General features: G+C 42.4%; 1 protein-coding gene across 4 annotated transcripts in view; it reads left to right on the top strand.

Annotated features, from left to right (window-relative positions):
* FOXP1 (forkhead box P1) overlaps positions 1–26,506 on the top strand; it is a 568,616-nt gene that overhangs the window by 317,831 nt on the left and 224,279 nt on the right. For all 4 annotated transcript variants that reach the window (XM_073901540.1, XM_025885358.2, XM_025885356.2 and 1 more), the window contains one exon: positions 22,132–22,316. In XM_073901540.1, the coding sequence (XP_073757641.1) occupies positions 22,143–22,316 (174 nt within the window). In that variant the 5' untranslated portion in view covers positions 22,132–22,142. The remainder of the gene's footprint in view (positions 1–22,131; positions 22,317–26,506) is intronic.

Here is a 26,506-nt window from a genome sequence, read left to right as displayed (position 1 = left end):
GGATCCAATCTGGAGTAATCAGGGAATGGGTGAGGGTAAAGGAAATATACAGGGCACAGGGGAATCTTAACAGAACACCCATAGTGAATGGGTGGGTAGTGATAGTGAACTTACACATCCCCTGGCCTGCCTGTTGTAAATGCGGCCTCCAGGGTTCTACCCTAGCCTTCTTGCACTGGATCTGGGTGAAGCCCTTGATTCTGATTGGCTTCAGAGCTTAGGAACTACTGTCCTGGCCTGGAAAATTGAGAATCCACAGTACAGAGAGTTGAAAGTCAGAGATAAAAACTTGGGGGACCAAACCCTTTCAAGATGCTTACCTGATAGGAGAAAGAGGTTGAAGGGTGGGCAACAGAAGAGGAGAGAGTCACCCCGGAAATGATTATTTAGGGTCAGAGTACCATGAATATATGTAGAGGCTAAAGTGAGGGAGCCAGTAGAGAGGGGGTTGGTGTTGGTGAGATGGTAGTTGATGGATGAAGGCATGGGTTTAAGAGTGAAGGTAGAAGGTTGAACACCCTCTTAATCTCAGAAGGAAAAGAGAAAAGGGAAGAAGCGTGAAGATACTTGATGTTGGGTGGGGGAATTCCCTCTTGCCTTCTCTGTCATCTTATCAAACTCAAGCTCTCTAAACCACTTGAAACCACCAACCACCCCTTCCTTCTTGAAACTCCCTTCTACCTTCTATGTCACTCTCGAGGGCTCTACCCCTAACTGCGCCTCTGTAGTGTAATGGACAGAGATTGGATGACTTTGATGTTCGAACGCTTGTCCACTAGCTTCGTGTGTGTGTATGTATTAATACTTCCCAATCTTTGGTGTTTTCTGCTTAAAAAATGGAGGTTATATGGACCCCCAGGGTAGTTGTGAAAACTAGAACTTAGTACCTAGTAAATGTCACTCTTCCTGTTTCCTAAATATAGGAATTGACTATGATTTTTCCAAGGACCCTTCCCCTCCCCTCTCAGTCTTATTGCTCCCTTTGAACTGCGGCCTCTGTACTGATGGCTCCCCACCAGCCTGTGTTTTCACTTCTGCTTCTCTCCTGAGAGCCACCTCTTCCCCTCACGTGGCTGTTCCCACAAGAGCATCATTATTCTCCCAATTACGTGGGCCAGAAATCTGAGAACCTTCATTGATGCCGACTAAGCCCTTATAATCAACTCCCAGCTTATCAGTTCTAGTGGCACGGTTTCTCATTCATTCATTCATCTGGCACTGAATTATTTATCAAACTGCCTGGGACCCTGTTGGGTACAAAGCATGATCCCTGGCTTACAGTTAAGCATTCGGAAAATTAGAATGCAATGTACTGATTGCTCTGCAAAAGTTTAGTACAAAACTTGATGAGACCCTGTGGGAGAATGCTTATCCTACACTTGGTGGTGAAGGTAGTCTGTGAAAGCTTCTTAGCTGGAGCTGAATTTTGAGATTCAATAGGATTTAGCTCTTTAAAGATTCATGGCAGGGTACAGAGGTAGAGGGAGCCTGTGGTTACAGGTACAGAGGCATTAGATGGTCCACTGTTGAGGGTGGCCACAGTTTAGATAGGGAGGGGGAGGTGAGACGGAGGGTAGTGGGACAGCCGGATCATGAAGAGCTGTGTGCCTAGGCCCGTGCTGTGCAACAGAAATAAAACGAGCCATAGAAGGATTTTACGTTTTCTGTTAGCCATGTTAAGAAAAGTGAAAAGAGGGGCGCCTGGGTGGCTCAGTCGTTAAGCGTCTGCCTTCGGCTCAGGTCGTGATCCCAGGGTCCTGGGATCGAGCCCCGCATCGGGCTCCCTGCTCAGCAGGAAGCCTGCTTCTCCCTCTCCCACTCCCCCCTGCTTGGGTTTCCTCTCTCGCTGTCTCTCTCTCTGTCAAATAAATAAATAAAATCTTTAAAAAAAATAAAAAATTAAAAAATTAAAAAAAGTGAAAAGAATCTGGTATAAATTATAATAGTACTTTATTTAATCCAATCTATCCAAAATATCATTTCAACATGTAATCGGTATTAAAAATTTATGAAGGACACATTCTACATTCTTTTCTTGCATACTAAGTCTGAAAAGTCATCTCCATTTAGATGTTAAAATTTCATCAGAAATACTTGATCTGTATTTAAATTTCATAAAACTCGTCGTTGAATAAATAGATTAGTAGATTCACATACCCACGTTGTTCAACACGTACTTAAAAGTTTTCCAGTAGCCGAACCAAGTATCATTTTTAAAATTTAAATTTAAGCTAATTTGCATTAAAATTGCACATGTATTAAAAATCCAGTTCTGCTTTCGTGCTGGACAGATTCTAAGTGCTGAATATGCCTCATGTGGCCAGTGACTTTTTATATTGCACAGAGCAGGCCTTCAGGTGTGGGACCCCACACTTGAGGCAGTAGAGAGCCATTAAAGCAAGAGAGGTGACAGGATCAGATGTGCTGTGGTGTGGCCAGCCTAGGAGACGCGTTAATTCGCGTCTTACACGAAGTTACAAAGGGATGGGGGCATGCTCCAAAGCAGAGGTCTGGAGAAGCGAGATACTGCTTAAACAGAAGGGGCAGTGGATGGGAATTGTTAATATGGGAAATCAAAGAGAAGGAATACTGTCCGATAATTCCTGATTTGGAATGTGAACGCCCTTCCCTGAAAACCCCTGGCTTGGGTTTGGGTGGAGGAAGTAGTAGGTGATCTCAGTTTGAGACGAAGTCAGGGTGGTTTTAGGACGTCAAGTTAGAAATGTCTAGAAGGTTGTGGGAGTAGGGGTCTGTAACTCTGGAAAGATATTTCGGTTGGCAAAAATGATTTGGGAGTCACGGGATAGAGGCAGACAGGAGGCGAAGGCATGGGAAGGATAAGGTCTTCCAGGGAGCGGGGCTCAGCAAACAACAGCCGCGTGCGCCACATCTCGCTGCCGCCTGTCTTCTTGGAGCTCCGCCGTACTCATTCGTCCATGCATTGTTCCTGGCTGCATTTGTGCCCCAGCAGAACTACTGCTCCGAGAAGTTGGGACACAGACCTTGTGGTCTACAAAACTGCCAATAGTGGCTTTCTGGCCCTTTCCAGAAAAAGTTCGCTGCCCCCTGCTTTAGAGTTCGGCAGCGCCAAGAATGGAACTCTAGGCAAGGTGAAACATTTAAGAATGAACAGAGGAAGTTAAAGCTCATTAAAAAGTGAGAAGGAGCCACCAGATGTGTAGGCAGAGAACCACTCTGAGCAGGAAAACCTGGAGGCAGAGAGAAAATTTTTTTTTTTTTCGAGAGAGACAATATGAATGACAGTGTCATGTGTTGTGAGAGGTCAAGTGAGGTAAGGATTGAAAAGTGTCAATTGAATTGAGCAACTCCAAGCTCATTAGCAATTTTGGTAGGAATATTTTCAGCGGAGAGGTGGGGCAGAAGCCGGCTCGCAGTGGGCTGAGGAACCAGTGGGAGGCAGGAAGTGGAGACAGTGAGGTATAGTTCTTTCCATCACCTGGCAGCAGCAGGAGGAAGAGAGCAGGAGGGAGCTGACAGACACTTGGGGTTGAGGAGGATTGTGTTCAGGTGGGCACGCACACCTGACGGAGGGCAGGGGAGAGTTGAGAGGGGCCAGTGGGAGAGGAGGACTTTGATGGCGATAGAGCTGGTGCTCGAGAGGCAGGGGGAAGTGGGAGTGAGGTCCAGCCCGCTTTGTAGTCCCACCTTTTACCATCTCTGTCAGCGCTGGATTCAAGCTCAGTAATTGGTCCCTCAGTCTCCCTGCTTGAGCTCCGTCCTGGGCCCTTCTAGCAGTATCCTAGAAGGCTCGCCTCCCCCAGCCCTACCCGCTTCCTGCTCGGTTAAGGTTCCGCCTCCACTCTGCATTTTTAGGCTTAGCCACTTCCCTTGGCAGGCCCCTCCCATCCTCTTTGCTCGGAGCACACCCTGCCTAGGCCCCCCGCCGCCCTCCTCAGGCCCAGCCTCTTCAAATACAGTACTCCATTCAAATGTCAGGGCGTCACCTAAGTCTTGCCTAACCTGACCCATAATAGGTGCTCAGTTCAGTAGTATTTATGAAGTAGAAATGCAAGCAAAAAATCTCGAGTCATTAAAATTTTAAGGCACATTATAAATTTATTATTGAACAAGAAATAGGACTCATTGCTTTGATCCCATAATAAAAACAGTACAAATTCACATAGAACATTTTTCTACACCATGATGCTTTTGGCACAGGGGACTGGATGAACTCTGTGGTGGGAGCTGTCTTGTGCCTTGTAGGATGCTTAGAAGCATCTCTGGTTTCCCAGTAGCACCTCTTCACCCGACTTGTGGCAACTAAAGTGTCTCCAGATCGTGCCAGAAGTCCTCTATGGGATATCCTTTTCCCTCCTACTTTGCGTTTTTAGTAGTTGGATCCAAGGGAAATTATCCCAAAGATACATCCTTTTTTAAAAATTTTATTTATTTTTTATTTAAATTCAATTCAGTTAATAGTGTATTATTAATTTCAGGGGTAGAATTCAGTGATTCATCAGTAGCATATAACACCTGGTGCTCGTTACATCAAGTGCCCTCCTTAGTGCCCATCACCCAGTTACCCCATCCCCCCACCCACCACCCCTCCAGGAACCCTTAGTTCCCTGTAGTAAAGTGTCTTTTATGGTTTGCCTAAAGATATATCTTATTCCAGGCAGTAATAAATGGAAACCACCCATTTTTGGCCAGTAAGCAAGCTGCCAGAGGCTCTGTTTTATTCCATCTAACAATGCATGCAGTTACAAAAGTTAAAAGGAATGCTCTGATGTGTGAGCCTATGGTTGTATCACTTGGCTACTGTATGTTAAGACCTTAAAGTCTTAATAGGAACCGCATTTCACATGCACATACTTCTCTGTCTTTTTCAAATCAGTTGTTGTTTTCTATTCTTTGATCAGGGGCATTCTGATGCAAATGAAGTCAGAATTCTCCCATCACAAATATCCACCTGTTGGAAGGAAGCCAGCTTTTTAAAAAAGACTCCCATAACTTGTACAAACATGGAGAGCTATTACATCGTATTTCAAATTTTTATTTAAAGTTTGTGAATTCATGGGAAATGAGCAAAGGAAAGACCTGGTAGATGTTGGAGGGCCGTTTTAAGGAACACTTGACCACACTCAGCTGTAATGTTATGAAAGCTTCCTATTTAATGTGGTAGACTCCAGTCATTCTACTCCTGGGGCGGGCATCCTCAGTGGTGTAGGTTTGGTTATGGACATTCTTTGATTCCTGTTCAGTCCAGTTTTCCCACTATAGACATGCGCTAAGTGCACTAATGATTAACCACTGGTGTCCACAGTTTAAGGTACGGGTTGCTAATCCTACCTGCAATTATTAGCATGGACTTTCTGGACTTCAGCAAACTGCCTTTACAAAGAAATGCTGCTGAAAAGCCAATTAAAGATTTGTCTTTAGGTATCCAGGCTTTCAAATGATAATCAGTAGATTGCTTAGAACAAGGCTGATTTGCAATATTACCCTCTGCCCTGCTCTGCATTTTGCTTTTTAACTACAACTTGGTAAACAAGAGCTAATTCTTAACAATAACCTGGAAAGTTAATGTCATTCTCTAAGCTGGCATTAGAAGAAATGTTGACGTTAGGGGTGTCGTATTCATTCATCATATAGCCAGGAAAAAGCAGGAAGACATGTTAAAAAATAATTTAAGTAGGACTGAGAACACAGTCCTACTTCAGGCTCATTTTATGATGGGGAGAAGAGTATTCTGCACTTGGGAGTGTTTTAGTGGCCTCCCAAAGGTCTGGGTTTTATGGGCTACTCATAATCACTGTGATTTATTGAACACCTACTATATACAAGGCACTTTACATATATTAACTTTGCGTGCTCTCAGAGCACTGTGCATTTTTCATAGTAGCACTTACCACAGTTCTAATCTCCACTTATTTATATGACTAATTGATTAATGTGTGTCTTCCCATAAGACAGTCACCTCCATGTTGATGGATCTTTATCAGTCTTCGTTTCCCATTGTTGCCCCAACACTTAGTACAGGGTCTGACACATGTTAGGTATAAAATAAATATTGCTCAGAAGGATGAGTGAACCCAATTGCAGAATGCTATGGTTTTAGGGAAGGGGAAATGGAAAGATAGAGTGGTTGGGTGGCTTGTTGAAACCTTCAGGTTGGCAGAGTGGGAAATCACGTTCAAGTATGTCCAGTCTGGTGACTGCTCCTTCCCCACCACACTTGAATTCTCAAGCTTTACTGTGCTTGTGAATCACGTGGGGGTGTGTGATCAAAATGCAGATTGTCACTTAGGAGGTCTGAGATGGGTCTGAGAATTTGCATTTGTAACTGAGCTCTCTGGTGACAGCGCCCCTTCCCCCCCCATAGAACCATGCTTTGTGTAGCTGAGGTCAGTCTGGTCCTCAGTTGCAGTGTAAAAGGTGATAACTTCGTATCTGTTGGAAGCATATGTGGTTCTCTCTGGAAAGCCTTGCCATGAGACACAGTACTTGGCACCTGTACTGGTCTCCTAAGGAAAGTGCTCTTGAATAAATATACTGGCCCCATCCATCCATCAGTTGGTTACCCATGGGCTGTGAGAATCTAAATTCAGGTATTGATGATGCTAACGGGCCCTGTTGCCTCCATTATGAAGCTCATACCTTTGTACCAGGCCTTGTTCCTGCTCTAAAGATGTCCAGTTCACCCACTGCTCACATTGACCACAGAGATGCCAAGGCGTAGCAGCACCTTTTGAAAGTTTCTTTGGGTGTTTAGTTGATGAATGAGTCCTTTGGAGAATCTGAGGTCACCAGACATCTCATGGTCCCGCTGTCAACTCTGTAGCCATCCAGTGTCCCCCACACCCAGTGTGGGAAGGGAGGTTACCATTGACAACCTGCTTTTGGTGCCCACTCTACCTCTTCTGGGCACCTCAGGCTCTACCCTTCTTATTGGCATGTCTATGACAATTTCTTCCTAAATATCCTGAGTCAGCACTTCCTTCTAGCTCTTGAGAAACAGGTACAGAAGTTGGCCTTTTCACTACTCAGAGTAGGGGGTCCAAGGACTAGGTGCTTATCGTGACCATCCGATAACTACGTGGGGGAGCATATCTCTCGTAGAAGGGGTCTGTCAGTCAGAGTTGTGATTACTTATCACTGAGCAGTCTGATACACAGCCCCACCTATACTTGGTCACCAGTCTCTGGCTGTTTGAGTTTCTGAGCTGACCCTTGCTAACTGTAGGATAATACCAGCATTCTTCCCGTAAGGCTGACTGATTGTCTCTTCCTCGCAGCCATTCACACCAAATCTATTCTTAATCTTGGTGCCTGATTGGAGCCTACCCTTCGTTCATCATGTAACATAATGTCACCATTTTTGTGTGTATGCATGTGCAAGATTTGAAGATTTGTATATGTTGTGTTCTAATTGTGTAGTAGTAAAAATTAAAGGGGCACTTTTTAAAAAGATTTATTTTAGCTCTGTATTTTGAAAAACTCTTTCAAATACACTTTCCTTTATAGTATTCGGCTGTGCTAAATGTTCATGAAGGGTGGTTTAATGAGATGAGGACTTACAAGCCAAGGGCATCATTATATTATTGAAATAATGCTGAAAGTAAATTGGCAGATACCTGTAGTTTGTCCTGAAGTCAGTTATTTGAAGAGCTTGCTTTAGTTCCCTTTGCATGGACAGACAAGGCCCAGGAATTACAGATGATGAATAAGGAATATACTAGTGATGGAATTTCCTTAAAGCCCACGATTCATTTTCACATCTTTTCTATCTTTGTACATTAGGTTTTCTCCCTTTCGTTGATATTTTTCATTTGTTTGGGAATGTTATTTTGCTTTTAATTCTGTAAACGATATATATGCCTATGCCTTTGGATTAATCAGCCTCCCAAACGTAATGATTAAAGGGTACAGATGTGGGAAGCCACAAATACAAAGGACAGCTTACATCTCACTTTTCTTTTATATATTTAAATTATTCCCATTTTGCAATACCTTAGCATCATGGTCATTGTTCCCATCAAAAATACTGTATTTTGTGAAATGATACAATTATGAGGCATTTCCCATTATGTAGACACCATGTCTTTAAATTATAGCAATTTCTTAAGATTTTAAGGCGAAATGAGCTCTTAGAAGTGTGATTAATAGCAGGGAATGAGGCTAATGCTGGGTCATCGGGGGCACACCATTACAAAAAAGGTTGGACTAATAAAAGCATCCATCTTTTTGACCAATAAAGCATTTGAATGATATGCTTATAGTTTTTATCCTATAGTAGTTACTTGGTACTGAGTAAACTCTGAACTTACGTTGTAGAAAGGCTGCTGTTTGTAAGTGGCTACGGATCTGTTCCTTGATGGTGTGAGAAAAGGCAGGCCTGTGAGGGAGGCTGATGTTGGAGCTGCCAGTCTGATTTTTATTCTGTCTTCTACAAGCTTAATACCCATGGTGCCGGAGCCCTCTTGTTTTGGGGGCCAATAATAGAGAGTCTGGTCTGTTGAGTATTTATTTGTCTAGCAGCATGTGTGTACACAGTAGGCTCTCATCATTAGGAATACCATGCTCTGGAGTCAGGGATATAACCTGGTCCTCAGAGGGGTCTCTTAAAGTCTCCTCTTGCCCAGTTCCCCAGTACGGAAGCTTGTACCACTCACTGGTGTGTTGGAAGAGGATTTTTTAGGTGGTTCATAAATCATTCACCACTTCTCATTATTGCGATTTGATGTTGAAGCAATTCCATTTTCAGTCTGTTTTAATCCTTCCGATAAAGCCAAGGAGAAAGTTTCCATTTGGTACTAGTATGTCTTTAATCTCTCTCTTCCAGTTGTAAGCTCATTATTTAACAAAGAAAGAACATGGCTCCCGCTCAGAGCCTTTGTGGACGGCAGGATCTAGCTAGAATTTAATAACATTGGTTGGGTTGTATTACATTTATTATAAAGTCTTTCTCTTCTATGAAGGGATACACACTGGCTTTCCATTTGACGAAATGATACAGTTTCCTTTGCAATAGATTTATATGTTTGTCAAAAGTGAATACATTTTAAAAATAGAATTGGTGGAGGTATAGAGAGAGATGGCAGAAATCCTGAACATGAAAGTCGAAATGAATGCTCAAGCCTCGGAAGCTGGTCCACTTAGGTGCCATGATCACTCTGAGAATCTCAGAATTTGTAAGATTTTCATCTCAGAGAAGATACGTGGCAAGAACAAGTCAGTCCTACCTACTCTGGGGTCCACCCAGAGCTTCCTTGGGACTGTTTTCCGTTTTTGAAAGAGTTGATCAAACAGGTTATTTAAAAGATTTCTTAGTAAATGGATTCTTTCACTTATAATTATTTTTCTATTTTGCAAATAAGGCTTATAACGTGGGGTCTTTGGGGAACAAAATAAGTAATCTGGGCACATGCATATAAAACTGAAGGTGGATTAGGATATTTACCACCTCAACTGAGGCAGAGGGAAAAGGCACATTATTTATCCTGTTCTTGGTAAGGAATCAGTAGAACCAGTTTTGAATACAGACACGTCATCAGTGGGGTAACGATCATGTGCCTAGGTTTACCTTGAGTTTGAAAACTCCAGGGCTCAGTTTTGATTGGCCTTTATCGAGGGAGATGGTTTCAACTCTTTGGATTACCTTTTAGAATTGTAAACTCTATAATCCTTCACTGATAGTCTAGCTCATTCACGCTTTAGGAAAAGAAAAATGAAAGGAGAACTCCTGGAAAAGACAGGAAGGGCGGATAGTGGGTAAGGAAGGTGGGGAGTAAGGACAGCGGGTCACAGATTCTGCTTTTTGACGCCTTCATTTCTTTCTCTCTGGAGTTCCACTGGAGCATCAGATGAGACACTTCACTTTTCTTTGTCTCCTGTTCGTCTCAGCCGCATGCATATGTGTGGAATTTGAGAACGTTCAGTTCCCAGAGCATTTGAGGAAGAGTCTCAACGTTAGCTGTCCCTGCAGCCCGATCCGCAGCATCATTCAGAGGGGAACAAGGCTGGGTTTCCTTCTCTTGGGTAGTGGAACAGCTGGAGGCCTTGAGGGCTTCCTAGGGCAGAAAAGGTAGAGGTCCCAGGGTCCCTTCCTCTTGTCCCTACAGTGGTAACAGGTCCATGAGCCTGAGAAAGTCTCTCCTGTTAGGGCACGGGGCGCTCACTGGGCGTTTCTTTTTTTTTTTTTATTTTTTTTGTGTTTTTTTTTTTTTTTTTTTTTAAGATTTATTTATTTGAGAAAGAGAGACAGAGACCATCAGAGGGAAGAGGGTCAGAGGGAGAAGCAGACTCCCTGCTGAGCAGGGAGCCCGATGTGGGACTCGATCCTGGGACTCCAGGATCATGACCTGAGCCGAAGGCGGTCGCTTAACCAACTGAGCCACCCAGGCGCCCAGCACTGGGCATTTCTTCTCCAGTCTTTGTTGAGGTTTTAGGGGCCGCGTTGGTTTGGGGAAAGGAGACTGTCAGTAGAGAGGGACCTGGGAAACAAACCACAGCACAACAAGATGAAAACACAAAAGAAAATGCTCTTGTGACGTTGTGATGTTGGGGTTGCAGAACAAAGATTAGATTATAGAAGGAGGAGACAGGAACAAGAGCAACTAGAGAAGGTTAAGTTTATAGCGGAACTGGGGGGTGGGCATCAGGGGTGCATGAGGGGACCACTAAAATTTTGTTACATTTGTTAGACAGAGATGGAAATGCCAGTAATCCGAAGGTTACTAATGTCATTGCCACAGTCCTCTGAGATGTATCTTTAGTTGTGTGGTGTTTTGTTTTGTTTTTTTTTTTAATTTCATTTTCTCATTTTCAAATTTTGCTTTGGAATCCAGCAGTCTTTTACTGTACTTTGGAGTAATATAATACAGAATTTTTAAAAATTAATTAACTGATAATAAATGTAAGATATAAACTACCAAACTGGTTTTCCCTGTTTGCTTTTTAAATATTAAGTAATGGAGAGATGTCATTCACATGTATCACAATTAAATAGTTTAGTAATGTTAAACAATCTGTTAGATAGATTAAAAATAATGCTTTAATTGCCAATTGTACACCTAAATATAGTATCTCCGATGAAGCATGATAGCTTTCTTATAATATACAGCAAGCTGTTTAACACACGTGAAGCGAATTTTTGAAGACGAAACATTTCTTTATAACACTTCTGTTAGTGGGGACATTGAACTTATTCACTCTTCGAAGACCTCAGATTTCTTTGATAAGCTGACACACTGAACTCCTGAGTGGCTCTGTGTAGCATCAGCTGATTAATTTATTTATATCTTGTTTTTTTAAGGGCAAAATCATACCCAGATATAGTTTGATTTTTGCAGCATCCTTGAGAAACACATCTATTTGTGTGTGGACCCCGTGTACTTAAAGGTATCTTGGAACAAGAAACTGGGCAAGAAGGAACATTAGGGCTCTCCTTCTAGATCAAACATTCAAGATCCGAATTGGTGTTTGACCCATATGTTTCATTGATAAAAGAAGAGCCCAGGAAATGAATGTATAGTTACTCAAGCATGAAAACATTCCAGTCTTTTAAAGCTGTGACCAAATCCAATCCTTAGTAGTTTAAACCATGTGGATGCTTTATTTTTATCTACAAGGCAGGAAGTAAAAAGGCGTTGACTGAGCTCTGTTTGCTTCATCTGGGGGTGACCTCTTTTTTCTTAAAGGGGGCCATCTTTTTTTTTTTTTTTTTTAAATTTCCGAGTAACATTGCCAGTAAAGAGTTAACCGGATTTCTCTTGATTCGCTCTGGCTTGTATGATGATGAGTAATGCGAGGTTGGTAACAGCAAATTGTTGTTTATAAGCAAACATGGCATTGTGCAAACAAGCAGGCCTGGTCTCCAACTGGTTTGATTTCATGGTGGTCAGCAGCTGATCTCTGTAACATACAACCTTTCTGCCTCTCTAAATGTCAGAAGAATGACTGTTTGTTTATCTTGCCTTCTTTGCAGCTGTTTACTCTGTAATGCATTTACCTCGACCTTGATTCCCGAAGAGTGGCCCCTTTCTCCTCCCTAGCCCTGTTTACACTAGTCCTGCCCCTGGTGTCACCTATGAAATCTGTTGATTATTCCACCTGGTTAATGTTAAATTGCTCTTGTAAGATGATGTGTTTGTTCATAAACACAAATGCTGGGCCCCTTGTTTACTGTACCCATGGCAGCAATCGTTATTAAACAAATATTGCTTTGTTTGCGGGGTGTGAGCAGCAGTTTATCCTGCAAGGTCTGTTTAAAACACACACACACACACACACACACACACACACACACACACAAAAAAAAAACCCAAAAAACTTAAATACTAGAATTTTGATAAAGAAAGAAAAAGGGGAACTTGTCCCTGGAATGTGGTTGAAACAGACTTAGGTTTGCTTTTCTTATCTTTTGCTTGGATGAAGGGGCTGGAGAGATTAGCAAGTTGTTTGGTTTTTCTAAGAGATTTCCTTAGTGTAATGATATCTATGCAGTTGTTTGCTTTTTTCAGAAGGGAGAGAGCTCTCCTGAAAGGCCACTAGCTTAGTAATAGAACATCAGATGGCTAGAAAACTCTTTGTGGAGCAAACAAGGACTTAGAAGGTGTGGGAGAAAAAGTCTAGTGCTATGAACAAGGCAGTCACCTTCAAAAGGTATAATCCTTGGATTTTATATTATTGTGTGTGTGCATTGTGTGTTGTTGTGTGGGCTCCGTATGATCCTGTGTGATGGGTGTACTCGCTCAAGTTTGAAAAGGGAAGATTAACTCTGAGTTTAATGTATTGTGAATAAATTCTCTGTGACATAAACGGAGACATCCTAACTAGGAAGAAACCATACAGTTAATATGCGTGATATGTTTTTACAAGCTAGTATTTTAATTCTTACCTGTTATGCTCACCTGTCTCGTTTTAAAATGAGTTTTATGCATTGTATCCTTTCTAGTTAAGTAAAGGAGACATTGTGTCTCTTTGTTCAGCTTGATGTGTGTGACTCTTGTCCCTTGGTCACTGGGAGTCACATTAGATAAGACCAAACATTAGCCTGTCCTTTGTCATGTTTTGCAAACGGCAGAGAAAACAGCTTACATCATCTTTGTTTTTGTTTTTTTTTTTTTTTTAATTATTGTTGCTGTTTCTGAATTTGTGTTGTGTTTCAATACTAGGCAGGGCCTGTTAGCATTTGCTGTAAATTACAAGGATAAAATGCAGACTGGGGTGAGGGTGGAAGCGCTGGGGTCATGACCTTCAACAAATTGTGGTCTTTTATATCGAGAGAAAGCCGGTTAATCTATCTGTAAGAGCAACTTTGGGGGGGGGCGGATACATAAATGCATACCGAAGTTTTTGAAGGACAAAATTAAATAATTGTCCCTTTCACACAATGGAAACATGCCTGCACTGACTTCTGATGGCCTGCATTCACTGAGCTTCCGTGATGCTCTGAACATACTGTTGGCTTTGGCCGCTAGAGCGGTGAGGGGCTGGAGGCAAAAGCAGGAGGTTCGTGAAGTGTGTCACCCTGCACGCCAGCCACTAATTGATATTAGGAACCTGGCCCCATGTATATGAAACTATATAATATATGGAAATGGAAAAAAAAAATTCTGACCTGCTCGTTGGTCGCTTTATTCCACCAGGCTATTTGTGACAATTCAGCTGTTTGTTCAAATGATTCCAGTTTGGCAGGCCTTGTTAATTCTCAAACTTCAACTCTGTTGTGTTCTGTAAGATGCATTTTAATTAAGCTCCCTAGAACACCTGGCCCCATCATACCCTGAGCTGCAGAGGCTTCCTTGTAGCAAAGCAAACAGCCTAGCACAGGACTGGCAAAGCTCCTTTTTGGACTCTGTTTAATTATTTGAGCTCGTCTGGATTAATATGCCAGGGAGTGGATATGCGTTCTCCTTTGTACTTCTGTTTCCTAGAGCAGCTTCCTTATGACTTCCAGAGTTTGCACACAGTTGCTATGATTACAGCGCTTAAACTCTGGTCCACTGGGAAGGAAGGAAAACAAGACCAACAACAGTAGCCGAAATTCTGAAAATCTAGACATTTGTAACTTTTAAGGGGGTGGGTGTTTTTATCTGCGCTTACTGATGACTTAACGAAGACCATGGAAGTTTGATGAAGACAGGCTGTTAGCGTGAGACACGCACATTTCCTCTGAACAACCTTGCTGCCTTGGGGTTGGAATTCGGGAATTCTTTCTCTTTGGAAATGTAAAATCTCTTGTCTTTACGATGAAAGCCTGGTAGAGAAGGGAAATCATGTTTTTATTAGGAACATTATTTTATTAGCACCCTATTCCTCTAACTCTGTTGTGAGCCATGCATTACAGGGAAAATTAAACATCCTGCTCTCTACCTTTTTCCATTCCAGCTGAATTGAGTATTAACTGTTGACCATGGATTTGGGTAGAGTTTTTCACTGATTGATTATCTTTAAATTTTCAATGATTGGGACAGTCCTACTTCCATTATGACTTAAAATGAATTAATGGCTTAGGTTAGTTTCTCAGTTTCAGAAATCCAAAATGATTAGTCCTTCCAAAGGAAGTACAGGACATAGAGTATTTTCAAAGTAGGAACATCAAGGTGGTGGCCCGCACAAGCTCTTGATCTCATTTGAGAGGTTGGACTTGGACTTTCCTGTCATTTAATCATTTAGCTAAAAATTCAGCAATTATGTATTAAGTTCCTACTACAGTAGTCCCCCGTAGCCACGGTTTTGCTTTGTGGATTCAGTAACCCGTGGTCTACCAGAGTTGGGAAGCAGATGATCCTCCTTCCAAGGTATTGTCAGAAGGCTTGTGTCACAACGCCTATGTAATTCACGTCACTTAAGCTCATTACGTAGACATTTTATCATCTCAAGTCATCACGAGAAGAAGGGTGAGTACGGTATAATAAGATATTGTGAGAGAGGAAGAGAGATCACATTCACATAACTTGTATTAATTACACTAGATTATAGTAATTATTCTAGTTTATCATTATTGTTGTTAATCTCTTGCTGTGCCTAATTTAGGAGTTAAATTTTACCATAAGTATGTATGTATGTATAGAAAAGAACATAGTGGGGCACCTGGGAGACTCAGTTGGTTAAGCGTCTGCCTTCCGCTCAGGTCATATTCCCAGGGTCCTGGGATGGAGCCTCGCATCGGGCTCCCTGCTCAGTGGGAAGCCTGCTTCTCCCTCTCCCTCTGCCACTCTCCCTGCTCATTCTCTCTCTTTCTTTTTCTCTCTCAAATAAATAAATATCTTGAAAAAAATTTAAAAAACATATAAAAAAAGAAAACATAGTGTAGGTAGGGTTCAGTACTACCTGCAAATTCAGGCATCAACTGGGGCGGGTCTCAGAACATATTCCCCCATGAATGAGGGGAGCTACTTTATGTGCAAGGTGTGCCTGAAAGTAAAGTTCAAGATAAAGGGTTGTTGTTGTTATTGTTGTTGTTGTTGTTTTTTAATTGTTACTAAAGAAATGGAGTTGGAAGGCCAGGAAGGAGATCATTTTACTCTGAATGCCTCTTTATCCCTTTACTTGATGGAGAGTACTTCTAGGTTGATTGATAAATATAAACTAGTTCCTAGTTCTTTTTTTCTCCTCCTTTGAACTATAAAGGTAAGAGAGCTACCATATTACATCATTAACAACGAACCTAATTATCCTCCCATACTTCTTGCCGCCTGAGGATTCTTTGCTTCACTGAGCACCCATAGCTGTAGGTTCTCCCCCTCTAGCTGTCTGAGGTGCGGCCAGGATAGCCTTGCCTGTACCCATTCCTTTCCAGACCCAAGCCCTGCATTTTCTGCAGGAGTAGCTCCCTGAGGACACATGTACCAAGGCTTTCCAGGAGGGGTGCTCCTAGAGCTGGTTCTTTCTCCTTTGAGAGGCCCAGCCCGACACTTCCACGATATCCTCCACCTCTGCTGACCTAAGGTTTGGGAAGATTGCAGTTTTGCCCTTCTCTCCCATATGGCTATATAAGTAGCCTTTAAAAATATATTTTTGACTATTTCATTGCTCCTTACCTTTTTTTCCCTAAGTGCTAAATAAAATTCCAGATTTTTAAAGATAGATCTAGATATCTACAGTGCATGATAAAGTTGATAATACATAAATCATTTTTAACAACAGGTAATATGCATAATTTATGGTGTTACAGTGCTATCTTTTTGATATTTATGATGGATAATGCTCAGTTTTTGCCCTCATATTACTGCTTTAAATTATACCACAAGAAAATTAATGAGAAAGTAGATTTATGGGTTTCATTTGTTTGTCAATTCGGAAATTAATTGGGTGTTAATTTTAGCCGTCCCTCATCAGACCAGGACTTCAGTATGTGTGCATTACTTTGCATTCATTGTAGCTTACCTCCCATTTACTGTGGGTCACTAGCTTTGCATACATTAAAATAGCCCTCCGGCTCATTCCCTTGATTACTTTTTGAACTGCCATGCATTAGAAAATTTACGCCTTTCTGTTATAATTATGAAAATTTGGTATTGGAAGATGGTGCCTTCATAACACAGTCAGCACACCGATTTCTCTTCCTCAGCTTGGCCCTCGGATGGTCTTTCCATGGAATGGGAGCCCTGCCACTGGGGACAGTGGATAGGCAGACAGTGGTGTCTGAAGGGTTCATTCACAACTTGTGGGAGTGATCTCAGAACGTGAAAATAATCAACTGGTGTTACTTTGTTTTTCTTGTTGAATTCTTCCTCCTCCCTTTTTTATTCACTGAGAGTATGCTATGAAATCCCCCCTAGTGGCAATGATTCTGCATCTTGGGGCCACCTGGGGCCCTTCCATGCTGCCCTTTCTTCACCTGCTTCCTTAACCCCTCAGTTTCACTTGTAATCCCTCCACTAGCCCTTCCTCTTGTCTCTGCCCCCTACTGTAGTCCATCTTGCCAGGTGAAGGGTAAACACTTGCAAAAGCATGTGTGACGTGCTAGGAAATGTGAAGTCTCCATTGTCAAAGCCAGACTTTCTTCAGGGATGCTTTCTGTTCTTGAGTCCCTGTTGTGAATGAGAGGAACTCCTGCAAGAAGATGGAGAGTAAGGCGCTGGGTTAGTGTCCTGTGGCACCCTGCTGGTTGCCTGCTGGCAGGGAAGAATCCCCTTAGCTGCACTTTGCTCCTTAGAACTCCTTTATGTGTATTATGTTGCCAGGTAGACCTTTTGCACGTTTAAAGGGAAACTGTTCACTTATCTGATGAAACCCAGAAGTAAATGTATGCTTTATGTCTTAATACACACAAGCTTGTCTTCTTTCCTGAATCGCATGAACATGATCAGTGTGGACTTTGAATTATCATGATGCGATGAGTCCTTCTTTAGAACTAGAGTTAGCCTGACTTCCACCTTTATTCTTATCCTGTCTACAAACTGCACGGAGTCTAACGGATGATGAAGTAAGTGCGCCTCTCATTCAGGAATTCCAAAATATGGAAATTCACAGGGTCTCTCCATTCTTAGAGTTGCTGTCTTCCTCCTTCTCTCCTCAGCGCTCTGTCCTTCCCTCCCAACCTTACTCCTTCCCCTTCTCTGTCCCTCCCTTCCCTACCTTCTTCCTTTCTTCTTTTCCTTGCTCCCCCCCCCCCCCTTTTTTTTAACACCCCAAGAGCTTCTGTTATCTCTTCAAAATGCCTTCCATTTTCCTCCTTTCCTGGCACTGGATGAACAATGAGAAAGAGGATCTTTGCTTTAGGATGAGGGAGGACCATGTCATCACTGTCATTTTCCTACAAGTGATTTCGCTATTAACTTCTCTTCTCTTCTCCCCGTAGAAGTAAAAATATATTTTACAAAACTATGTTTAGTTTAATTTACACATCCTTTCATGAACAGACCAAGTTCTTTAAGGGCATTTATTCTGCTTCATATAAATAATTGATCAGCCAAGTTAATTTACTTCTGCCTGACTTGGTCAACCTTAATTAACTGCCCTGGAATCAAGACTGAACTTTTTGTTAGCTTAAAATCTTTCACAAGCATGATAACAAGGGCTTTATTTTCCTTAAATTTTCAGCATCAACATTGTAACCAAGGAAATAATCATAATAATAAAGCATTGCTTTAATTTACTATAAATACATTGGCCTGGACATTATGAATTTTCCAGAATACTTCCAGAGTTTGCAGTGTTGGCAACGACAATAAATAGGCATGCTAAACTCAGTTCTTATCCTTTTCTACAAGTTCCTTCAGCACAAAAATCGATCTTTTGAAATCAGTAGCTCTGTCATGTTTCCAAGCAAGACGAGAAGTGGGCCATTTTGGCTTCCTTCAGCTTTCTGACATCCATGCGATTACAGCCTCAGCCTTTGCAGGGTTGTGTTGAATGGATCATATGTGGCTTAAACAGGCCCAGCTCATCCGGAGAAGCCACGCAAGAAGCCAGAGGAAGATTTGTCTTTGTTTCCAGAGGGCTTGTTAGTGGGGAGGGGTTGCCATGTCCTCCCGGTGCTGTGCCTCCATATTCGCACACTCGGGGTGATTGCGTATCGTTTCTTGCTCTCGATTTGCCATGGAGCAGAGCAGTTCATTGGTTATAAGGAGTCCCAGAGGGAAGCAGAGGTTATACAAACTAAGTGACTATGACACGCTCCCTATAAGAAAAGAAGTTACAGTGTTCAATGTCAGAAAACGCACATTCCTCTTGTATACACTGACCTGCTTTGAGATGATTCCCAAATTGTAAAACTCAATAGAAAAAGACAAATAGAGGTGTTTGCTAAAGAATGCCGACACTTTCATCTTTGTATTTTAGGTGCTTTTATTTGTCCACCTGCCACCTTGGTACTGTCTTCCCTGGAATTGCTTAGTTTTCTTTTCATTCATTTACTAATGCGCCACCTTGCCCAGGACTTTGCAAATGGGAAATTCTCTGCCAGTCATTGAATAGGCAAGTTCATGTCTGAAACAGGAAATGATTATGGCTGTGTCTCTTCTTTCACCTCTACTGAGTTTTGGTTTTCTTATCTGTAAAATGGGGATAAATTTCACCTGCCTCTTCTCCCTGATGGACTTGTTATGAGTTTGAAAAGTACCTCAGAGAGCCTTGTAGTTTGTGAAGTGTTGTACAGACATAAAGGCTTATTAAATGGCTTGGAACATTCCATAGAAAGAAATATTGCCAGCCCAGATATTGTTAGAAATGTTCTTAGACATCGACACTCCTAATTTTTCACATGTGCTTTTCAAAAAGCTGTTTTCTCCTGATTGGTGTGGGAGATTATGGGAAATTTTAAATCTTGCAACCTACATACTACTGTTAGCACTTGACTAATTAAGGACATCCTCAGACCAAAATAATCCTTTATGCAATTTCGGTCCCAATGCCTGCACTCTCACAGACCCGATTCGCAAGCCAAGCTGCTTGGCGAGATGCCTGCAAAACTTCTCCTGGAGGACTTGGCAGCCTTCTTGGAACTGCGTAGAGCAAAACCTTCTCATCAAATTGTGGATTGGAGATTGTCCTTACTCCACCCACCACCACGGTGTCAAACCCAGGAAACAGAAGCGGGGCATCTCTTAGTACCTGTTTTGAGGTCACGCATCCCACTGGTTGCAGGGTGTGAAAAGCAGCTTTCTTCCCTATAGTTCTGAGGACACAGTATTTGGCTAGCTATGCCCCCTTCTGAGGGCAGGTATGGATTTCATGTGTAAGCCATGTTTTTGTCTTTTGCGGGTCCATTCGCTGATGTGGATAGGCTTTCCAGAACCTTAAAAAAAATGTTTTTGTTTTTTCTTTAGGTATGCTTGTGACATACCCTAAGAATTCAGTGAGTTTCCTTGTTAACTACTCTAGGACAACCATTCTCTCCCTCAAATACCTAAACATCTTTTCCTTCATTTCTGTACAAATGGGCAGGTTTATGAAACAGAAACTGAAACATTGGGGGGATAAAACCCCTCAATTTCACAAAATTGAAACAAGGTACTTGTATTGCCTGGTTCTTCTATCGTAGAGAAAGTTTTAGTTGTATTTTTGATAGGTTTTATACTCTGCAGACAGTAAGGATGTAAAGGCGGTTTTTAAAGGACTCTAATTACTGGAAAGTCCGATCTCAAGAGAAGAGAGTGAATCAGCTGTTGCTTCTGAATTTGTTTCCCACCTGTCAACAAAAAATGCCATTCTTAATCCCCTTCAGAATTGGATTAACTTTAAAAAATAAGTCTTCTGGGTTTATAAAGTTTGTGCTCAAGTTGGATCATACAGTGCACTGAAAGGAAATGAAGATGTGAATTTTTCTGCTTTTAATTTTCCATTAGGCTTTTGTGGAAGTTGGTAGAAAAGGGATTTAAACCAACTTCTAGCAAGAGGGCGGCATCCTCTAAAGAGGAGGTCCCAAGTGTTTCAGTTTCCCTGTTGTCACATATTTCATGAGTGGGGGACAAATCTGTAGCGCAGGTTGTGTCTGTCTTTACACGATGCAAAAATACTTGTTCTAAGTTTTCAGCCCTTTTATGCGAGATCAGTGTTTCATGTTAAAGTTGGTGGTTTTTTAAGATTTTATTTATTTATTTGACAGAGAGAACACAAGTGGGGGGGCTGCAGAGGGAGAGGGAGAAGCAGCCTCCCTGCCGAGTAGGAAGCCTGACGTGGGGCTCAATCCCAGGATCCTGAGATCATGACCCGAGCCAAAGGCAGACGCTTAACTGACTGAGCCACCCAGGTGCCCCTCACATTAAAGTTTTAACATTCAGACATTTCTCAGCTTTGATATTGGAACTGTCAAGTCCTTTAGCGACTGTTGTTTATCCTGTTCAAAGTCCTCGTCTGTGAATTTGGAGTATGACCCTGCCATTTCATTGTTTGCTCCTTACTGCACCTCAACTGGAAGAAAACACATGGTTAAGAACTTTGACACCCGACTGAACTTGTTCAAATCCTGATTGCACCATTACTAGTGATTTACGCTGGGCAAATTAAAATGGTCCTCATGGAGCCCTAGTTTTCCCATCTGCATACTGGAGATACCAGTGGCATTCACAACTAAACTGGTGGATATACATAAATCACCTGCAGGTGGGCTTGGCACAGCACTGGTAACCAATACATGGTAACATTTGGTATTAGTAAATATTATCTATCTTTTGTCATAAACAGACGCCTTTACTGAGAGCTGAATTGGCTCCGTAGGGTAATGGTTTTGTACCTAGAGAGTAGCTGGGCAGAATGTGAAATACATTTACATGTATGGAGGTGATATCTTCCAGCTGCTCATCTTGCACTATACATACAGACATACATACTATATACCTACTGTATACACATACACACACATTTTTTTTTATTAGACATTTCATACTTTCACATTCAGACCTTTTCTTTGGTCTGCCTAAGGCCTGATTTTTCTCCAAAATAAATAGAAGATGTCCCAGACCTTTCAGGCCTTAAACCAAACTAGAGGTTAGTAATCCAGCATGAGAAAACCCCCTAACTTTGAAGAGGATTTCCTAGGGAAGTTTTAACCCTAGGACAAAGATCAGAGTCTGAATTTTTTCAGCTCCTGAAAAGTGGGGATTTTTTTCCCTCTCTAAATGTGGCCGATCTTATTGGAATGGCCAATTTTGAAGACTTTTCAGTACCTGAATGATTCTGGGGAGTACGAATCTTTAAATGCTCTTCGCTTTTTGACGGTAAGGGTGTTCAGCTCGTAAGACCTCAGGGGCCCCTCCTGGTGGTGTGTGTCATGTCTTGATAGAGTGGAGTTGCAGACTTTCTCTCTAGGAGTGTACCACCCCCACGCAGAGCCCGCACACACTAAAACTTAATGTTACACCTAATATGCCACACACAGCGACTTACTGGTTTTAGAGCAAAACATCCAGACACAATCCACAGAAATTTAACCATAAATCCTGAGTTCCCCCGAAAGTTTTTTTTTTCCCCCCTCCCAAGGGGAAACAGCCTATTTACAGGACGACTGCTAAACCTTGAAGCTGGACCGGCCCCTCCGTCCTCCGACCCTAGGGGACTAGCCCACGACCCAGGGCCAAAAGTGATCGTGAAAGAAAAGGACAACTGCTTACAGAGTTTGGCAACACAGACGGCAGGGCCCTGCTCCTTCTGTCCAACAACTGTTTTAACAGCTGCTTTTTTCTCTCTCTCCCCCGCTCCCTCCTGAAAATCCCTCTCTCAGGTTTTTGAGTCATGATGCAAGAATCTGGGACTGAGACAAAAAGTAACGGTTCAGCCATCCAGAACGGGTCGAGCGGCAGCAACCATTTGCTCCAGTGTGCCAGTCTTCGCGAGGGGCGGTCCAACGGGGAGACGCCGGCCGCGGACGCGGGGGCCGCTGAGCTCGTGCACGTGCAGCAGCAGCAGGTACTGGGGGCGCACGGGGCGCGGGGGCCGCCGAGCTCGTGCACGTGCAGCTGCAACAGGTACTGTGGGGGGCGGGGGGTGCACGGGGTTGGAGGGCCAGCTCTCCCGCTCGCCCTTCGCGCTCGCACCCCCCACCCCGCGGAGTGTTGGAGGCTCACCTGGCGCGCTGGCCGACTGTCAGCAGCATCTGGCGGCCCGGTGGGGGCCTTCAGAGACGAGTGCCCAAGCCCTTGGGAGTTGAGTCTTGGAAGCCTCCCCACCCCCGTCTTGGGGAGCAGTTGTTAACGATGAGCTTGAGTGCACCTCTGGGCACCCTTCCCAGGCCCCACCGTGGCCGCCCGAAGCTGAACTGTTTGGAATACAATGAATCTTTGGAGAAATGGTTCCCCGATGCTTGAGTTAAAAAGTAATAATAATAAACAGGCTTATTGAGCCTGGTGAAGAAAGACATAAAATGAGGGATAATGGATAAAAGGAATAGGGGATGGGAGAGGGAATAGGTGCATCAGGAGAGGAGAAGCAAACAGTAGGAGCAAACGGGCAGGAGTGGGTATACAGCAGGCGAAGCAACAACAGCACAGTCTTTAAGCATAAGAAATTGCCCCCTGCTACCTGTAGGAACTTCGGGGTGTGGGCCACTGACCTATGTGTCCTGTGTACATACGGCAGCTGATATGCGGCTAGATCCTCGTAATGCTTTAAATTAGCTCTTATTAGTGGCTCCCCCAGGTGCATATAAACTGGGACATACTCATTCTTCTTACGTTCTCCGTAGGCATGTCAGTGGGTACCTGTGGGTGACTGATTAAATATTTCCAAATGGTAAAGGTGACCCAGAAAATGGTGGTGTGTGGCCCCGGTGTTGAGGGAAATTCAAATAAGTAAGTAGCACCCGCTTGAAGACAGCAGTGTTTTTCCAGCCTCTCTTGAAATCAGGAAATAGGATTATTTTTGTTAAATGATAATGGGTGGGTTTTGTTCCGTTTTAGTCCTTGATTCATTTACTCAATGCAGAGTTATGGTGCCATTTCAGAAAGGTGAAAAAAGAATGATGCATCCTCGGGCCTTTCTGAAAGAAACAGAAATCGCTGGGGGATGGGGAAGACGAAGGCGAACCTTTTCTCAAACCATTTTCTTGGAAACCGTTATCAGAGAAGTAAAGGGAATCCCTTTTTGTATGAGGGTTATAGCCTTTGACAGGCGCTGAGCGTATTTTATTTTCTTCTTGCTAAGAAGTTTTTTAAAACATGAAGAATCATTACATTGTTAGTCTGTTAGAAGTTAGTGGAATAGAAAGAAGAGAAAACTAGCAGACACGATCAGGTCTCACTGCAAAGCGTTTCATCTAAGTGATGTGGTGCGGTCTCTCTCCCTGGCCGCCCAGACCCTTCTGTGCCTGCACCTTGGGCATCACATCGGCTGGAATGGACGTATGTCGTATGGAAGGTTGTGCACTTAAATGAGTGCAAATGGCCAAATTCTAACCACCGAGGTGGTTAGCAGAACATATCCTCAGATGGTAGGAAGGTATCCGTGTGTGCATGCGTCGTTCATGTGGTGTTCTCGGGTACTTATGGTTATACTGAGAATGGGCAGTTGCTATTTTGGGGTGCTGTGTTCTATGTCCTTACCCTACAGAGGCCAAGATCCACTGGTTCTTTATGGAGCAGTTGAGGTGTGGTGCTCTTGACCTGTGGGGTGAGTACCCCACATGCTTAATATTTAAGGTACATTAATTAAATGGGAAATTCACTTCTTTAGAGTTTTATATGAAGAACTGAAGATCATTTACCATTGTAAAGTAGTAAGTCAGCCAAAATATTTACATATATACCGTCAACACACACGCGCACACACCCCTACACCAATAATAGCAACAACATATTGGCCTCATAGAAGACAGTTAGGAAAGTGCATTTTTAACCGCCTCTTCCTTAAAAAGCATCAGTAACAAAATTAGCACATCTCCCCTCTTTATCTTGGCTGTGACCACTTTGGAAAACATGCTGTGATGTGTTACGGATGTCAGTACCTTTTGATTGTACTTCGAAACTTGTTAAATACTTTTTATAACAACTTTATTTTTATTTGCTATTGATATGATTTAGGAAGAGAGAGGAGTTGGATTTACCATTGTGGCTAAAACCCCACATATTAGGCTTGGCAGGCCTTTTCGATCTTCTTAAAATAAAATTCTGACAGCTGTTTGCCCCTCGAAGCATAGATGCGGCTCTTCACAGGTTGTTGGAGGACAAGAAAATCTGTAGATGGATTGAGGGGGGAAAAAAAACTAAGGGATTAAAAAAGTTTTGCAGGACTAGAGTGGACCTAGTTTCCTTCCAGACCGAAAACTGCAACAATTAAGCGCTTTGGAGAAATGCGAGGGTCAACATGTTGGACTTCGGTTGTTTTCGTCATTTTTATTCTACAGGTTTTTACTTGAAGTGAGAATACCAGCAGTGAGAAAATCACAGCCATGCTGAATTCATTACTGCGGTAGTCACACAAAACCACGGATAAAATTTCAATAACTGCAGGCCACAGTTGAGTAAACAGTTGCACTGAAATTTAATTCCTGTTGACTTTTCCCCCATTCCTCGCCAGGGGCACATTCTGATTCTGTAGTACAAAGACAACAGGGGTTACAGCTTTGATTAATGTAGGACAGTGGAAGAGAATTAGAACTGTAAAATATGTTAGAAGTCCATGGAACAAAAAGATGTGGCTTAAAAGGGCTTGGTATAAAAATGAGTTAATTATGCTGTGTGTAACACTGAATGTTATAGGATTTTCCAGTTGCACCAGTGCAATCGTTGACGATATAGGGAGAACTTGTGCCTAGTGCCAGGACTTTTAAAATAAATGCAAGCCTTTCCATGTTTGATTCTTATTACCGAAGATAATTACAAATGATAGCAAGTGCCCTTTCAGAATGGAGAGCTTTCACAAAGATTAGCTGTGGAATGAGTGACTTCTATGCTGGGACTGGTCTGTAGGTTGGCTAAATTAGTTCTAAGAAGAATTGTTAAAAAGAAAAAAAAAAGAATTACATACGTGACAACCTAGAAAAATAGGGGGAATCTGCCTTTTCCATCTTCTCTTGAAAAATCAGAAGATCTGGTAACCCTAGACCAATATTCCTTCGAGGACAACAGTTAAGGGATGGATTGCTCGTGAAGTCAGGGAGCCCGCCGCCCTCCAGGCTGCCCTAGCTCCCATCGAGCAGCATCGCTCATTTGTGGCCCTCTAGGCAGGGGGGTTGGTAGTTCTGCAAGATGCCATCATCACTCAAAAGCCATCACCAACGAGAGGTGCTGCCAGTAGCTGGAGGAGCCCGCCAACACACTCCCCAACTGTCTTCCTTCCTCAAAACGAAATGTATTATCTCTGTAATGTCTTAAGTCTACTTATATCTGGGCCATGAAACTATTATAACAATAGTTTCCTAATAATATAATTTGATAGAGTTTCTGAACATTTCTTTTAGCCACTGGGTAATTCTTTACCCGATACCATAACTGCTTTTTATTTCCTATTATGCCTGCCCCATTTCTGGGCCTGTAAAAGTTCTGTATTGGATATGCATTACTCCATTATGAAACTCAGCAACAAATACTATTACCAATTACTGAAGTTTTTTTCCTAAAGAAAGGGTTTTAAAATGTCCAGAGCAATTTCATAAACTGTGTGGATTAATGCATTTTAAAAGTCTTGAATTTTAGAAAGCAGAATTTTATTTCCATATTGCTGCAAATGAGAGCTTTTTCAGATAAGCATATTACATAGAGCATAATGTTTAGAAGTTTCTCCATATACAGCATATGCTGTCAGGTCAATTAACAGAATGCATACTAGAAAATGTTTATTCAATAAAAATGAATAGCTGTTAAATAAAACAGCTATTTCTTAACAACATTCCATTTAATGATGGGGTTTTTTTTTTGGGTACCACCTGGCAGTTTTATTGTCTGCAAATCAGTATAGAGAGGGCTTTGGTTGCTGTGGTTTTGAGGTATGGCTATTGTTTTATATGAGGAGGGCAGTGTAGAGGAAGTCTGTGAGAAAGACATTAAAAAAAAAAAAGATACACTATATACGGGATTTGAATATGGATTATTTAGAGAGTGTGAATAAGTGAAGTGTTTGTTTCATTTTTTGACATTGGTTCTTTGACATTTGGTTTAAGGTGT

Source organism: Callorhinus ursinus, unplaced genomic scaffold (genome assembly GCF_003265705.2).
Source record: "Callorhinus ursinus isolate GAN/ISIS: 27379988/994484 unplaced genomic scaffold, GSC_fseal_2.0 scaffold15, whole genome shotgun sequence".
NCBI lineage: Eukaryota > Metazoa > Chordata > Mammalia > Carnivora > Otariidae > Callorhinus > Callorhinus ursinus.
The sequence above is the reverse complement of the archived record's forward strand: the minus strand, read 5'-3'. Positions and strand labels throughout refer to the sequence as shown.